Source organism: Cygnus atratus, chromosome 3 (genome assembly GCF_013377495.2).
Source record: "Cygnus atratus isolate AKBS03 ecotype Queensland, Australia chromosome 3, CAtr_DNAZoo_HiC_assembly, whole genome shotgun sequence".
Taxonomy (NCBI): Eukaryota; Metazoa; Chordata; class Aves; order Anseriformes; family Anatidae; genus Cygnus; species Cygnus atratus.
In genome coordinates, this window is record NC_066364.1 from 114,071,873 (window position 1) to 114,087,168 (window position 15,296).

The 15,296-nt window shown below is 39.9% G+C and overlaps 1 protein-coding gene across 1 annotated transcript in view; it reads left to right on the forward strand.

Annotated features, from left to right (window-relative positions):
• Positions 1–14,632, forward strand: part of JAG1 (jagged canonical Notch ligand 1) — a 37,094-nt gene extending 22,462 nt beyond the window's left edge. The window contains exons 6-26 of the mRNA XM_035552842.2: positions 559–689; positions 1,005–1,124; positions 1,577–1,690; positions 2,252–2,365; positions 3,183–3,296; positions 3,695–3,741; positions 4,290–4,463; positions 4,980–5,130; positions 5,576–5,740; positions 6,272–6,385; positions 7,013–7,126; positions 7,237–7,350; positions 7,475–7,591; positions 8,099–8,126; positions 8,237–8,322; positions 9,119–9,232; positions 9,493–9,602; positions 9,685–9,921; positions 10,337–10,468; positions 10,928–11,078; positions 11,825–14,632. Of these exons, the coding sequence (XP_035408735.1) occupies positions 559–689; positions 1,005–1,124; positions 1,577–1,690; positions 2,252–2,365; positions 3,183–3,296; positions 3,695–3,741; positions 4,290–4,463; positions 4,980–5,130; positions 5,576–5,740; positions 6,272–6,385; positions 7,013–7,126; positions 7,237–7,350; positions 7,475–7,591; positions 8,099–8,126; positions 8,237–8,322; positions 9,119–9,232; positions 9,493–9,602; positions 9,685–9,921; positions 10,337–10,468; positions 10,928–11,078; positions 11,825–12,282 (2,905 nt within the window). The 3' untranslated portion in view covers positions 12,283–14,632. The remainder of the gene's footprint in view (positions 1–558; positions 690–1,004; positions 1,125–1,576; positions 1,691–2,251; positions 2,366–3,182; positions 3,297–3,694; positions 3,742–4,289; positions 4,464–4,979; positions 5,131–5,575; positions 5,741–6,271; positions 6,386–7,012; positions 7,127–7,236; positions 7,351–7,474; positions 7,592–8,098; positions 8,127–8,236; positions 8,323–9,118; positions 9,233–9,492; positions 9,603–9,684; positions 9,922–10,336; positions 10,469–10,927; positions 11,079–11,824) is intronic.
• Positions 14,633–15,296: the final 664 nt, after the last annotated feature.

The window sequence follows — 15,296 nt, forward strand, 5'->3', positions numbered from 1 at the left end:
ATAGAGCAGGGAACTCCTAATGCTCTGCTGCTGCCTTGCCAAGGACTCAGAGATGGTGGTTATGGCTTAGCTGATCATCCTGCAAACCCAGCATGGCTGAAATGCCTGGAACCTTGCATTTATGAGGATCTCTGGAAAACTATTGTTTCCATGGACTGCCCCCCCCCCCCCCCCCGCACTCCCCCCAAATTTATAATGCACCCTGTCAAAGCCCAGAGATTGATTTGTAGTGCACACCCACCCTCTCTCTCGCATTTGTATGAGGCTCCAAAAGAGTATTATTGTGCTGAATGGCCTCATGCTGATTCTCTCAGAACAGTTATTCTTTTGTCAGGAGGCCAACTACAGAGACCTTGGCAAAACTACTAAAATGTTTGTTTACAAGAAACCATCAAACAAACCTTGAATAGCTTCTCCCCCACCTCCCCAGCCTTTCTCCAGGCTTTGGAGTTCTACAGTCCTATCTATGCAGACCAATTCTAAGGGGTTTGTTGTATGATTTTTTTCCAGTTGTTTTCCTCTTCTGATTTTTATTATTTTTTTCTCTGTTAAACGAAGGTGTCAGTATGGATGGCAAGGCCAGTACTGTGATAAGTGCATTCCACACCCAGGATGTGTCCATGGCACTTGCATTGAACCATGGCAATGCCTCTGTGAAACCAACTGGGGTGGTCAGCTCTGTGACAAAGGTATGCTTATCTTATGGATAGCCAAGTGTAGCACTTCAGTTTTAACACTGGCAAACTTCATGTGGAGAGAGCACACACAGGAGCAAGGGAAGAAGCCTCCTGAAACGTGGTGGGAGGTTTTTGTCCTTTGGCTACTTAGCTGTGTGTCCTCTGGTGTTCTGGTGGTGTTAGCATATGTGCTTTGCTCTGTCACGTCCTACTTGTGTGTGCAGACATGTTCTGTAAGGCTGCAGAGCAATAGAGCAAAGCACACAATTGCTAACGTTTCTGTTGTTTTTCAGCCATGGCTTTTTAATGCTCCTCACCTTTTTGCAGATCTGAACTACTGTGGAACCCACCCACCCTGTTTGAATGGTGGTACCTGCAGCAACACTGGCCCCGATAAATACCAATGTTCCTGCCCTGAGGGTTACTCGGGACAGAACTGTGAAATCGGTAAGTGTTTGATGCAGCCCTTGAATTGCCACTGATAGTTTGTTCTTCCCAGCTTTTAGTGGCTGTGCTTGGATGCATTTTAGGAGTTCAGGGGAAAAGTCTACTTCTAATGTTAACTATGATGTCTGGGCTCACTAAAAAGATCCAGACTTGCTTGTTCATGCTTCATCATGAACAGTCTGTATCTCTGCGCATCAGCCTTCTGCTGATGCAGGGAGATCATTACAAGTTCCCTAGTTTGCCTCTGATTCAGACAGGTGCAAGTCAGGGGGTTGGTGAGTTAGCACAGAGGATGACTTCCTGCTAGTTAGTAGCTTTTTGATTCACTGCTCGCTCAGGAGGGCAGTACATCAAGGGTGGTGATGGTATATCCAGAGCAGAGGCATGTAGTGGGAGCAAGGGTGGCTTCAGGTGCTATAGTCTCTACCATAACATGCTTTATCCTCACACAGCGGAGCATGCCTGTCTCTCTGATCCTTGCCACAACGGAGGAAGCTGCTTGGAAACATCTACAGGATTTGAGTGTGTGTGCGCGCCTGGCTGGGCTGGACCAACTTGCACTGATAGTAAGGCCTTTGGAAATTGTATTAAAAATGTGCTACCTTGCTTGTTTAGATCTGTCTCTCTAATCCCTGGTAAACATACAGGGCAGCCTACTGAACCATTCCTAGCTTTAGCATCAGTTCTTAGCAGCCATTTCATATCATGGTAGACCCTCTTCTCTTCTGGGTGTACTGAGGTTTTTGTTAAATGTGATGGGAAAGAATGGTCAATGGCTTTAGGAGAGAAGCAGAACATAAAATTTGGGTAGTGTTCTGGCAAGTTGTTAAAATACTGTTTTGAGAGACTGCTTTGTATCAAAATCTAACTTCCACCCCCAAAAGGCCGGGGTGTTAAGTTTCTTCCATTGTACTTTGAACTCACCTGTCATACTATTACTTTTCTTTCTTTTTTTGTTTTTAAGGAGTTTTTTGCCAAAAATTGGAGTAGACCTAGAAATTCTATGCAGAAATTCTGTTGTCTGTCTTGTCCTCAGGACAAAATCCTAGTAGCAGCAATCATTTATCATTTACTGACATTTGCCTGTTTGGTAACAGAGCTAAGCTTCTCCTTGTTCTGCATTACAGATATTGATGATTGTTCTCCAAATCCCTGTGGTCATGGAGGAACTTGTCAAGATCTAGTTGATGGATTTAAGTGTATTTGCCCACCTCAGTGGACTGGCAAAACATGCCAACTAGGTAAGAACTCCTTTTTTCTTCATCCTGTGTTGCTCCAGGTGCTGGGGGGGAGTGGTGGGGAAATGCAGGAAGGTTCATTGTCCAGCAGGCAAGGGCAGTCATGCTCTTTATTTCAGGCATGTTTATAGTTCCAAAGCCTAAGAAATGTAGAAAACTAAACTTCAGTGTTTGCAGGACGGGGGCCTAGGGCAGTCTCAAGGCATAGAGTGGCTTCTTCCTGTTAAAGTTCTTCTGATGCATGCTGAAGGAAATAGTTAACTAAGCCAAACAGAAATACTTGAAATCATAAATGTATTGAAGTGGGGAGGGTGTATGCGTGTGCCTTCCAGTCCCACCCCCACATGTATTTCTTTCTTCAGCCTGTGAGAAAGTTGCTGTATCTCTTCAGCCATGTCAACTCCTCCAGGCCAAGGAGTTCACAGCTGGGTTCCAAAATGTGGATGATCTCACGAAGAATGAGCTGTCCGCATTCTTTACACAACACGCTAATCCCAATGACCAGGCTGCAGCACTCCTCCTCCAAAATGCTGGACTGAGATGTGTGTGTGGGGGGAAGTTGCTCTTAATGAGTGGCTGGGTAATTATCAAATAATTAGCGTAGCCTGTATGTTCTAATTGCAGAGAAATTGAAAGAGACTTCAGAAGCTGATGTATGATTGACTTTTGTTTGGTCAAGTCACGCTAATCCGAGCTGTATATTGCAAGTTCTTTTTAGATCTGAATGAACTGCTGATTATTGCTGTGAAAACACTGTCGACTTTTTTCTTCTCTTCCTACGCTACAAGCCCTGCATTTGGCCATTCACATTGTTTTTCAGATGCGAATGAATGCGAGGGCAAACCCTGTGTCAATGCCAACTCCTGCAGGAACCTGATTGGCAGCTACTATTGTGACTGCATTACTGGCTGGTCTGGCCACAACTGTGATATAAGTAAGTGTCTATATCCTCTGGTTTCTTACAGGTTAATTGTGTGTGTATATGTGTATACTCCACTGAGTTCTAAGCTCACATTTAAACATCAGGCAGAGTCCCAGCAGTTGATGTTTTTAGAAAGGGAGTAGTTGGTGTGGAATGAAAATACACAATTTTATCAAACTCATTAGTCCATAACATAGCTATATTCTGATAAAGCGAGTAAAACAATGATGTGAAGTTTCACTATTTCTAGTAAAAGAATTGGGAAAGGTTCCCACCCATTATAATAACCTTATCTCAAGGAAGGCATGCAGGAAACTTGACAAAAGGTTTATCTAGCTGCAGTTTTAAAGAAACTTGAACTCTATCTACTGTAAATTTTTTGCTTTCTAACTACACTAATTTTATTGCAGATATTAATGATTGTCGTGGACAATGTCAGAATGGAGGATCCTGTCGGGTAAGCCATTCTTGTTTTATTTTGGCTTGCCAGAGACTTGCACCAGTAACTAAAACATTTGAGTCTCAACAGAAGTAGTGTGGAAAATAGCAATTAACTGGTATAAATTGTAATTTCTTTGCTTTAAGGGGAGAGGTTATGGCACGTTGGGGCATGTAGGGCTATGCGTAGAATAGCAAAGGCAGAAAATATAACTGCAATAAAGAACTCATTTTCACTGCCAGTGTCACCAGTGAATGGGCACCTTGTATAAACTATCTATTGTAAATATAGATATTTTGCTTTAAAAAGTAGATTAATGTGTCCTACTCAAAATTCTGAAAGTAAGCCATTACTGGCTGTTGTATGTGTATAGATGTATATTTTTTTTCTGCAACTCACTCCCCCCTAAATATTCTTGCTTTGTTTTAATTTGAGCTAGTTTCTTATACTCCTACAATGTCTAATGCCAACATATGTTTTTGGACTCTTTTTTTCCTCTTCTCTAATGAAAATATGTAAGGAAAGAGGAAAAATCCTTAACTTTAAACTTTCTTGTTCCTTCCCAGGACTTGGTTAATGGTTATCGGTGCATCTGTTCACCTGGCTATGCAGGAGATCACTGTGAGAAAGACATCAATGAATGTGCGAGTAACCCTTGCATGAATGGGGGTCACTGCCAGGATGAAATCAATGGATTCCAATGTCTGTGTCCCGCTGGTTTCTCAGGAAACCTCTGTCAGGTAAGAAGCATGGGTGAAAAGCAGGCCCTCAGCCAGTGGTGTTTCTACCGGCACTTTGGATCTGTTCACTGAATACCTTGCATCCAGTGAACCATAATATAAGTTGTGCTTGATATCATTGTCAGCCTGCCAAGAAAGTGACTGATTAGTATATATTGGGGGGGTGGGGGAGAAACCAACAAAAAACTCTCATGGGCTGCTGAAGATTCTTTTTTTGTTGAACAGACTGCAAGTGTTTGCATGTCGGGTTTTGTTGCATGCTAACTATTAACTTTCAGGGGCTGTTTAATATCAAGACTGCTGTCTGTTGAAATAGTTGCAAGTCTAACTAAACTCTGTGTGTTATGAACAAGTCATTGAGGCAGTAGATAAAAAGGTCAGATTCCACAATGTCTGCTTGTCACAGTGAGGGAAAGCTATGATAAAACTTCTGTCTCACTCAGCCTTTCCCCTTTCTTACCCCCCCTCTTTTTTTTCCATTTTTATTTCCCTTTCCTTTTTCTGCACTGCTTACAGCTGGACATAGATTATTGTGAGCCAAATCCTTGCCAGAACGGCGCCCAGTGCTTCAATCTTGCTATGGACTATTTCTGTAACTGCCCTGAAGACTATGAAGGCAAAAACTGCTCCCACCTGAAAGATCACTGCCGCACAACTCCTTGTGAAGGTTTGTGTTGCCTTGCAGGTGAATGGGAATGACAGACAACAGTTTCTGCCTGTCCCCTGTCCAAAGCTGTAGCGCAGCTGCAGTAGGGGAATGAGTGGAGTAGACTTTGTATAAAGAGCCTGAATTTTGCCCTCTTTTATGCGTCTATTTGTGTGAAAAGATGAGCGCTATTTGTAAATAGCAGCTCTTTAAAAGATATGTAAAGCATATGCTTGAAATAGGCCACTTTACTGTATATATTCTTGACTGTGGAAGTGGTCCAGCTAACTTTGGATAAGACACTGATTATTTTATGCACAAATACTTGGTATTGTGTTTTTACTGTAAAGCTGTAGGCATATGCCTGTCTTTTAAACTTCCATCGCTGGAAATAAAGACGTTGCTATTAATTTAAGAAATCGGATAGAATGGGCAATCCTCGCTCAGGTCTCTGCTTTTTCTACAGTAATTGACAGCTGTACAGTGGCAGTAGCTTCTAACAGCACACCAGAAGGGGTTCGTTATATTTCTTCAAATGTCTGTGGTCCTCATGGAAAATGCAAGAGCCAAGCAGGTGGAAAATTTACATGTGAATGCAACAAAGGATTCACTGGCACCTACTGTCATGAGAGTAAGAGCTAAAAAGACATGTTTTACTGTCCCGTACTGTTCTTGGAAAACTATTCCATCCTTTCCTTCCAGATTACTTAAAGGTTTTCTTCTTCTAACACACTGAACCTTGGAACTGTTGTTAAGTTTTCATATCCTGGTTGGGCGAGGCAGATTGGAATTTGCTAGGCCTTGGGGAAAGTTCACACTAATGAACCTTCTGGCCTTGAATTGTATATTTTTAAAAACCTTATGTATACAAGGTCTGAGGTATCTAATAGTGGGGTTTAACAAGGATCTTAAGGACTCCTGATTTCTTATTTTTACTTTTTAGTAGTAAATTGCTGAGTGATGGGCTCACTGCTTCACCCCTGCATTGTTTTTGAGCTTTTTATCTTATTAACTTTTATCTTGCTTACCCCTCCTCTCAAAAGGAGAAGTGGGAGTAGCAGCAAATAGTCTTCAATGAGAAGATAAATTCCAGTAGCTATACTTCCAGTTTGATGTGTTGTTTTTTCCCTCTTCTTTCCTCCTCTCCTCCAAACTGTTGCAGATATTAATGACTGTGAGAGCAACCCCTGTAAAAATGGTGGCACTTGTATCGATGGCATCAACTCCTACAAATGTATTTGTAGTGATGGATGGGAAGGAACGTATTGTGAAACAAGTAAGTTAACCATTCTTTGCAATAAGAACTCTTGGAGATGTATCAGGAAAGAATGGCCCATACTGTCTTTCAGACAATAGCAAACAATGCCAACTTAACATAAACTTTGCTACAAAGGCTGCAGAGGACAGTGTCATCTTTTTTCCACTGAGTCACATGTCTTTGAATGAGAACTAAACCCAAATTACCACACCACCCTCAGAGTAGAACCTGGCTCTCCTACTGTTCAATTTTTTTGCTGTACCCTTAACTTCCTGTAAGAAACCCTTAGTGTAGAATATACTGTTTTAGGAAGGGTATATCTATATGTCATGTTTGTGTTTCCTCAGTCTTGAGGATAGGAGTAAGCACTCAACTCCTATCTTCTGACTGATAGGATAGTTTACATAATAGATCTTTTCACTTCTTGTTTACTGAAACAAAATGAAAACAAACTGGAGGAACAAGGTGAAATATTCCTCATGTCTATGACAGCGCTTAAAGCTTTAATATACTGACCTAAGCATTTAATCCATGATAGAAACTCAAGCCAAAGTTAGGGATAGAACAGGCACCTTTCAGGCATTAAGTGTTTGTCAATTCTGTAAACACTGCTTAGCTTGTTTTTTCTCTCCTTAATATATCTAGATATTAATGACTGCAGTAAAAACCCTTGCCACAATGGAGGAACTTGCCGAGACTTGGTCAATGATTTCTTCTGTGAATGTAAAAATGGGTGGAAAGGAAAAACATGCCACTCCCGTAAGTTCAGCACTTCCAAAACATAACAGGCGTACTCAGTTACAATGCTTAAACTTGCTGCATTGTATTAAGAAAGCACAGGTATTAAGGATAGTTTGGGTTTTTCATAGGTGACAGCCAGTGCGATGAAGCAACGTGCAATAATGGAGGAACATGTTATGATGAGGGGGACACTTTCAAGTGCATGTGTCCTGCAGGATGGGAAGGAGCCACTTGTAATATAGGTAAATACCCTGCATAATCACCAGGAAGCAGATGCAGCACTGAATCTGTGACCTCAGTTTTTCCTCTTGGCTCAGATTTGAGGGCTTTCTAATAACTTAGTGGCAAATCTCACTTCTGTTACAGCGAGGAACAGCAGCTGCCTGCCAAACCCCTGCCATAATGGAGGTACCTGTGTAGTCAGTGGGGATTCTTTCACTTGCGTCTGCAAGGAGGGCTGGGAAGGACCCACGTGTACTCAGAGTAAGTCATCTCTGCTTGAACTTCTCCAGAGTGTTGCATGATGAGAACATTAGCTCATCCTGTCGCTCTTGGAGTTGAGATTGAAACCAGAAGGGCAAGCTTGTTTGATGTAGGCTTTAGCATCACCTGAATCTTTGTTTTTAATGACTTTATGTGATAGAGCCTTGACCTGGGCATGAGAAAGTTGCAAATGAGTTAAGTGGAGACAGATGTTGTCTTGTTTTCTCCCTGCATTCTTTTTCTACCAGCAGCTCAGTCTGCTTCCACTTTTTCCCTGTTAGATTCTTTTACAATGATCTCTTCCTGTGTACATGTGTTCCACAATGTAGTTAACAAATTTTGTGGTGGAAGCCTGGAATCAATTTAGTGGAGAATTTCAGCATATTTTTGTTAAAGTTGAGCTACGTGTAACTTGGGCATTAGGGGAAGTTCAGTCATTCTTTACTGACAGTAGAGTTGTATTAGCCAAAGTCTGCATGTTTAATGTTGTTTATCTTCACTTTGCAGACACAAATGACTGCAGTCCTCATCCTTGGTAAGTTTAATATGTTTGTCTTTCATCTTTTGCTTTTTTGCTGTCTTAAAATTCTAGATTCTATTTATTTGTAGTGCTTTTTTAATACACATAATTACTTTTCTTTATAGTTACAATAGTGGCACTTGTGTGGATGGAGACAACTGGTACCGCTGTGAGTGCGCCCCAGGCTTCGCAGGTCCTGACTGCAGGATCAGTAAGTGTTTCAATAGCTCTTTGATTTTTCTGTTGCTTAAATCTTGTTGCAAGACAATCAACTTAATTGAGTTAAGTGGTAGATCAGATTTATGATAGATGTCCTATGTCTTCCGTACTTATATCCAGATCTGTAGAGGATGTAGGGAAGGGCAGGAATTACACTGAAAATGAAAGAAATGTTGAATTCCATTCAGCTAAAGCTGAAGCCTCTTGGTGGGCAAAATGCCCTTCAAGATGGTCTTCCCAGTTAGAATATGTTTGTGTGGCACAGGTTTGTGTTTGACATGAAAGCATGCTAGCCAAAAACCTTGTCAATTAATAATCTACCTACAAGCCCTGAGGTGATATATGTACTTCCCTGTAATTTAATAATTACAGGTTGGAGGACACTAATACTTTTTTTTAAGTAACAGCCATGGAAATAGAAGTTTGGTAGTAGCAATACAACTGGAAAGGGGTTTAACACTGCTGTCAGTTGAAGAATTGAGTAGGTAGACAAAACTAGACTCTGTCAAAGGAGAGGATGCATGTTTGTGTGAGAAGGAATGTGTCCTTGCCCTTGAAAAGCTTAAGTAGCCGTAGGGGTCAGGTTTTGATCTTTGTTAGTACCATGCAGCAGAAACTTCAAAGAATTTGCTCAGAGATGTTGCTGGTGCTGCTAAGAGTCTGTCCCTGGGTAGACACTAGAAAGTAAACATAAAGCTCCAGTAGGTGAATCCCTCTTAAGTTTTCTTTCTGTTGAAATAAAAGTATATTACAGAGTAACTCTTTTTTCTCTTTCCTTCTCATCATAGACATCAATGAATGCCAGTCTTCACCCTGTGCCTTTGGGGCTACTTGCATAGATGAAATTAATGGTTACCGTTGCATTTGTCCACCAGGTCGCAGTGGTCCAGGATGCCAAGAAGGTATTTCAGATGTCATAGCTGGTTATATTGCTTGTAGCAAGACCTGTATAATTGCATGTTAACAGTTTTGTGGTTGTATGGGGGGTGGGAGGAGTGCTAGGTTATTGTTGGTTTAAAGCAAGCTAGTTATTGTTGGTTTAAAGCAAATATCATGTTCATTGAAGAAGCAAGCTTATCACTGGGTTTAAAGGAACTTAAAATAGAGGTTTTTTTTCCACTTTTTTTCTCAAGCTTTTAAACTCTATTAAATCTGTCTTCAGTTACAGGAAGGCCTTGCATTACCACTGTCCGAGTAATGCCAGATGGGGCTAAGTGGGATGATGACTGTAATACCTGTCAGTGCTTGAATGGAAAAGTCACCTGTTCTAAGGTACAATTATGCTGTGTTTTGGGTTATATTGTCTTCAATCTGTAACCAACGGTTACTTATATCAGTATTTATTCTCTTCTAGGTTTGGTGTGGTCCTCGACCTTGTGTAATACATGCCAAAGGTCATAACGAATGCCCATCTGGACATGCTTGTGTTCCTGTTAAAGAAGACCACTGTTTCACTCACCCTTGTGCTGCAGTTGGTGAATGCTGGCCTTCTAATCAACAACCTGTGAAGACCAAATGCAATCCTGATTCTTACTACCAGGACAACTGTGCCAACATCACCTTTACCTTTAATAAGGAAATGATGGCACCAGTAAGTAGCCAAACATAACTCAGTATGCTGTGGCCCACAAGTGCTTGTTTCCCTAGTGTGAAACAACCTACTTGACTGCCAAAAGTACAGTAAAAGCTGATGCTCCTTCATTATCAAAGAAAACAGAAGGTATAGAAGGCTTAATACAAATTTCTACTCTAAATGTTTTTGTGTCCAGAGGAGAACAAAAGCTGGTTTGGAGGGAATTTTACACCCTCACCCCCTTCCCTTGAACTGTTACTTCAGGGCAAACTCTCTTCTGCCTTGATGTAAGCCAGTATACTTTATTTTTTATATGCGTAATAAAATGCATATATCACTGCATATATTTATGTATAGATATAAATAATTTTGTGTGTATTCATGTGCATGTATATTTAAAAAAAAAAAAAAAATAACACTTTGTCTCCTCCAGGGCCTTACCACAGAACACATTTGCAGTGAATTGAGGAATCTGAATATTCTGAAGAATGTTTCTGTTGAATATTCTATCTATATTACCTGCGAGCCTTCACACTTGGCAAACAACGAAATACATGTTGCTATTGTAAGTATTCCTGGAATATGTTTAAATGTCTTAGTAGTTAATTGCTTGGATATAAGTATAACGTGGATTTCATAAAAGTTGTAATTCCTGGCTTTGTCCGTACTTCTCATGGTTCAGTTTCCATCTCAGTTCTCTTTTAAGAACAGGGAAGAAATCCTGATTACATGTGCATACCTGAAAGCTACCCTCTGTTAGCAACTGTAATAGGGGACTAAAACACTTTCCAATATGCTCTCTTGAGCACTGCTTTTTGTTTTGTTTGTTTTAAGGATGAGGACAGAAATTTTGCAATATGAGTTTCTGCCTGTGGCTGAGATTTTTGTTTTGTTTCTGTTTTTGGTCGTTGTTTTAAGTGTGAAAAGTACTGAGAGGCTTAACTGATTGTGAAAGTTTATAAATAGTAGATTACCCACACATCTGATTTGGCATTTGGTGTTAATTGTATGACTTCTTATTTAGTCTGCTGAAGATATAGGTGAAGATGAAAACCCAATCAAAGAAATCACAGATAAGATTATCGACCTTGTCAGTAAGCGTGATGGAAACAACACGCTAATTGCTGCAGTCGCAGAAGTCAGAGTACAACGGCGACCAGTTAAAAACAAAACAGGTAAGCTTTCCCCCGTCTCCAAGAACTCATACGCTCTTCATGACTAGAATAGCCTTTCAAAGCAGGTGAAGCTTTTCTTACTTTTGAGATCTGTAGCAACTCTGAGTTTCTCTGCCTGTTGGCCCTGTTAAGTGGAAACAAGGAGGTTTTGCTCCAGGATCTTACTACTTTAAATAACATTAAAAAAAAAAAAAAGTTCTGCAAATGCTCTAGAACAGTGGCTTAACCCCTTAAAAGGTCTACAGCCCTCTCCATGGAGAAACAAGGAGGAAGAAAGGAACTGAAGTCTAGCTGGCTCTGAAAGTTCCCATGTATTGACCGGGTGATGACACTGTCCTGATGTGATGAATTAAATGTCAAAAGCATGCAACTAGTTCCCCTATAGCACCAGGCAAGCAAAGGCATCTTAACGGCCAGCCACAAATGGAGAAATGACTTCAGTGGGAGCATAGCCAATTGACCCCCAGGCCAGGAGAGCCATGGCAGGGCAGTGCAGCAGTGCCTGCAATGACTGGCTCTGGGGGTGAGAGGAGAACTTTTTCCATGAGGGCTGTCAATGAGCACTCAGAATACTAAACTCACTTTAAACACCCTGTATTCTAAAAGAGCTGAGGTTATCCTTACATTACTGTCTGGACTCCAGTGTATAAATAAGGCTTAAGAACTGAGATTTCTCCTCTTTGTGAAAAGCCTTCACTGGAACACTTCGTTTGCAGCAGGGTTAACTGGTCTCGTATCTCTTCCAGATTTCTTGGTGCCATTACTGAGCTCAGTCTTAACAGTAGCCTGGATCTGTTGCCTGGTAACTGTTTTTTATTGGTGCATTCGAAAACGCAGAAAGCAGAGCAGCCATACTCACACAGCATCTGATGACAACACTACCAACAATGTAAGGGAGCAGCTGAACCAGATAAAAAACCCCATCGAGAAACACGGAGCAAATACAGTCCCAATTAAAGACTATGAAAACAAAAACTCTAAAATCGCCAAAATAAGGACGCACAATTCAGAAGTGGAGGAAGATGACATGGACAAACACCAGCAGAAGGCCCGATTTGCCAAGCAGCCAGCGTACACTTTGGTAGACAGAGATGAAAAGCCACCCAACAGCACACCTACAAAACACCCAAACTGGACAAATAAACAAGACAACAGAGACTTGGAAAGTGCACAAAGTTTAAATAGAATGGAGTACATTGTATAGCAGACAGTTGGGTGCTGCCATGCAGGGCCTTTAAATATCATTATAAAGGCACTCAAGAGCTTGTAGTTCTTAAACTGTTGTGTAATATTTGAGTCTAAGGCTATTATTTACTTAGAATCCCTGTGTTAATTTAAGTTTTGACAAGCTGGCTTACACTGGCAATGATAGTTGCTGTGGTTGGCTGGAATACCAAGTGCTGCATTTCACATCTATGCAAAACTAGTCAAAAGTGCCCTAATGTAAATTCAGCTGTAGCTGATACATCATGGAAATGTTTCATAAGGTATTACATAGCCTTATTATTCTTCCTTAGTGTTAACTTTTTTTTCTGCCAGATGTCCCAATTTATACAGTTTCTTTAGAATAATACATTTTATTTATATTTATTGAATCTGAGTTTTTTGTATATTGGTTTTATGGTGATGTACAACTAGTTCTGTATTTGAAAGTGCCTTTGCAGCTCAGAACCACAGCAACTATCAAAAATAAGTTTATTATTTATTTTTTTATTGTATTTTTGTTGGGGGTGGGGTGGGGGGAACTTGTCAGCAGTTGCTGGTAAATGAAGAATTTAAAGAGGAAAATGTGTCAAAAATAGAAGTTTGTATAGATATGTAAATAATTCTTTTTTATTAATCACTGTGTATATTTGATTTATTAACTTAATAATCAAGAGCCTTAAAATATCATTCCTTTTTTATTTATATGTATGTTTAGAGTTGAAGGTTTTTGATAGCATTGTTAAGCTTGTGGCTTCTTTATTTTGAATTTATTTTCTTGTTACATGTTGCCTATATGCCAAAACTAAGGTGTTCTAAAATAGTTTATTTTTAATAGGATGGGCTTTCATGCCTTGATGCTGGTTTTTGTACAATGTCAAACGTTTGAAACACCTTCCATAGTATCACTTTAAGACTATTTGTAATTACTGACTGAGGCAGTTTAGATAATTAGACTAGAAAAATTTTTTTGCTGCTTTAGACTTGAAAACGAGTGACAGGCAGATAATCTGCTAAGAAGCAGTTTAAGGGAACAAAACTGAGCTATTACTTTATGTAGATGAAATGTGAGTGGTTGCATGTAATTAAAATATCAAATTAGCGCGTGAAGTTGGAAACACAGCAATCTTATTTTGTAAATTCTGATTATTTTTTTCACCATGAATATGTATTACTGAACCACTTGTAGATTTGACTTTTTTGTAATCTACTGCATTTAGGGAGTATTCTAATAAGCTAGTTGTTGAATACTTGAACAGTAGAATGTCCAGTAAGATCACTGTGTAGGTTTGCCATAGATTACACTGCCCGCCTTAACAAGTGAGGAAATCAAAGTGCTATTACAATGTTTAAGATCAAAAGGCTTATAAACATAGTAATCTCAGTGGTTAACCACTGAGATCATGAAGATACCTTGTATTGTGATATTAGTGTTATATGAAAATGCATCTTTGATGTGTTGTTCCTGGCAATAAATCTTGAAAAGTAATATTTATTAAATTTTTTGTATGAAAACATAAATCAGCGTGGAGATTATTGAGCTTTGGAGGCACTCCTGACTAGTCAGTTGTGCAAAAACAGTGCCAAGTGTTGGTCTGTGTTTCTAAGACCTGCCACTGCTTTTGGTGAAGTCAGGTTTCTTGCTAGATGATTACGTGTTTCTGGCTGGCTTTAAACCAAATTGAAGGGGTTTGAAAGCAACCTGTCCCTTGTTCTCAGTGTCTGTTCTCAGTTTCTTTTGCCTAATGTACCTCCATGTACTTTTGAGAGAATGATGATGTGACTGGAATTGTGCAACTATTTACTTGGCATGGGCCAATGAGCTACCACCAGATAGTAACCAAATCTAAGTAGCTAGGCAAGGTACAAACTGCTGACCTGGATGGGAAAGATGGGAAAGGATCCATAGATTATGATGATTCCTAGTGGGCAAAAAGTGCTTTGAGAAGCATAAACTAAACTCTTAAAATATTCTAAAATGGCTTAATGTTTAACTAATGCAGTCCCTCCCACTTTAGAGGGACTGGGTGTGGAAGTATGGGCCAGTTGTATGATAGCCTGCTCTTTATTTCAGCATGCTTTCCTGATGAAGCTGCAACTTTGCTTTGTTAAAGCTGAAGGAGAAAATTAACAGTATGTAACAAGCTTACCTGGAAAATAATATAAAATAGAGTTGGGTTTCTCCTTGTATTTAAACCACTCCACTGCAAGACACAGGCCTTTTCTTCCATATTTGTTCGTAGTAAATAGATACTATAAGATTGCTGTAATATGAACACTTGAAAATAATCTGAGTGCAAGACATATTGTTCTGTACTGTTCTTACAGCCATCTTAAAAAAAATTGTTAAAAATCTCTTTAGTGTTACTTTTTATTTCAAGCCCACTTTAAAATGAGATTTCTAACTTGTTGCTACACTACCTTGAAAGGGGTACTGCTCTTACTCTTCACAATTGCATGCCACATAACTTTACTGGAGAATCATCAGTTTACTGCTTGCTGAACAGGAAGTCAACAAGATTAGCTTCATCTGACCACTTCAATAATACTTAATCAAACAAATCCCACAACTATTTTTTCCCTTTGTTCCCAGACTTCTACAATCTGCAATAAAGCAAACGAGTCATGTCTAAAAAAGCCACTTACAGATAATGGAGTCTTCCAGCCAGCTTTGAAGCACAAAGTGAGGCTATTAACTGAACAGATTTTTGTACTAGAATGCTGTATTAGCCATCTTCCTCTACAAGCCCACTGTTCACAGAGATGGTGCTTTCAATGATGCAGAAGCCAACTACTGCTTCTGAGTGACTGAAGCATTTACACCTGAAGTTGTAGGAATAAACCCTTCTATTACGCAAAAGAAGAAAACAACAACTAGGAATTCTTCTAGTCTCCGGGAATGTTTGTGACAGGTTACTTCAAAACATGCAGAGTCAAATTCTAATTAGACTTAATCAGCTAATACAGTGACAAAGCTGTTCAGAGCTCCAAAGACTTTGTATAGAGCAAAAGCTG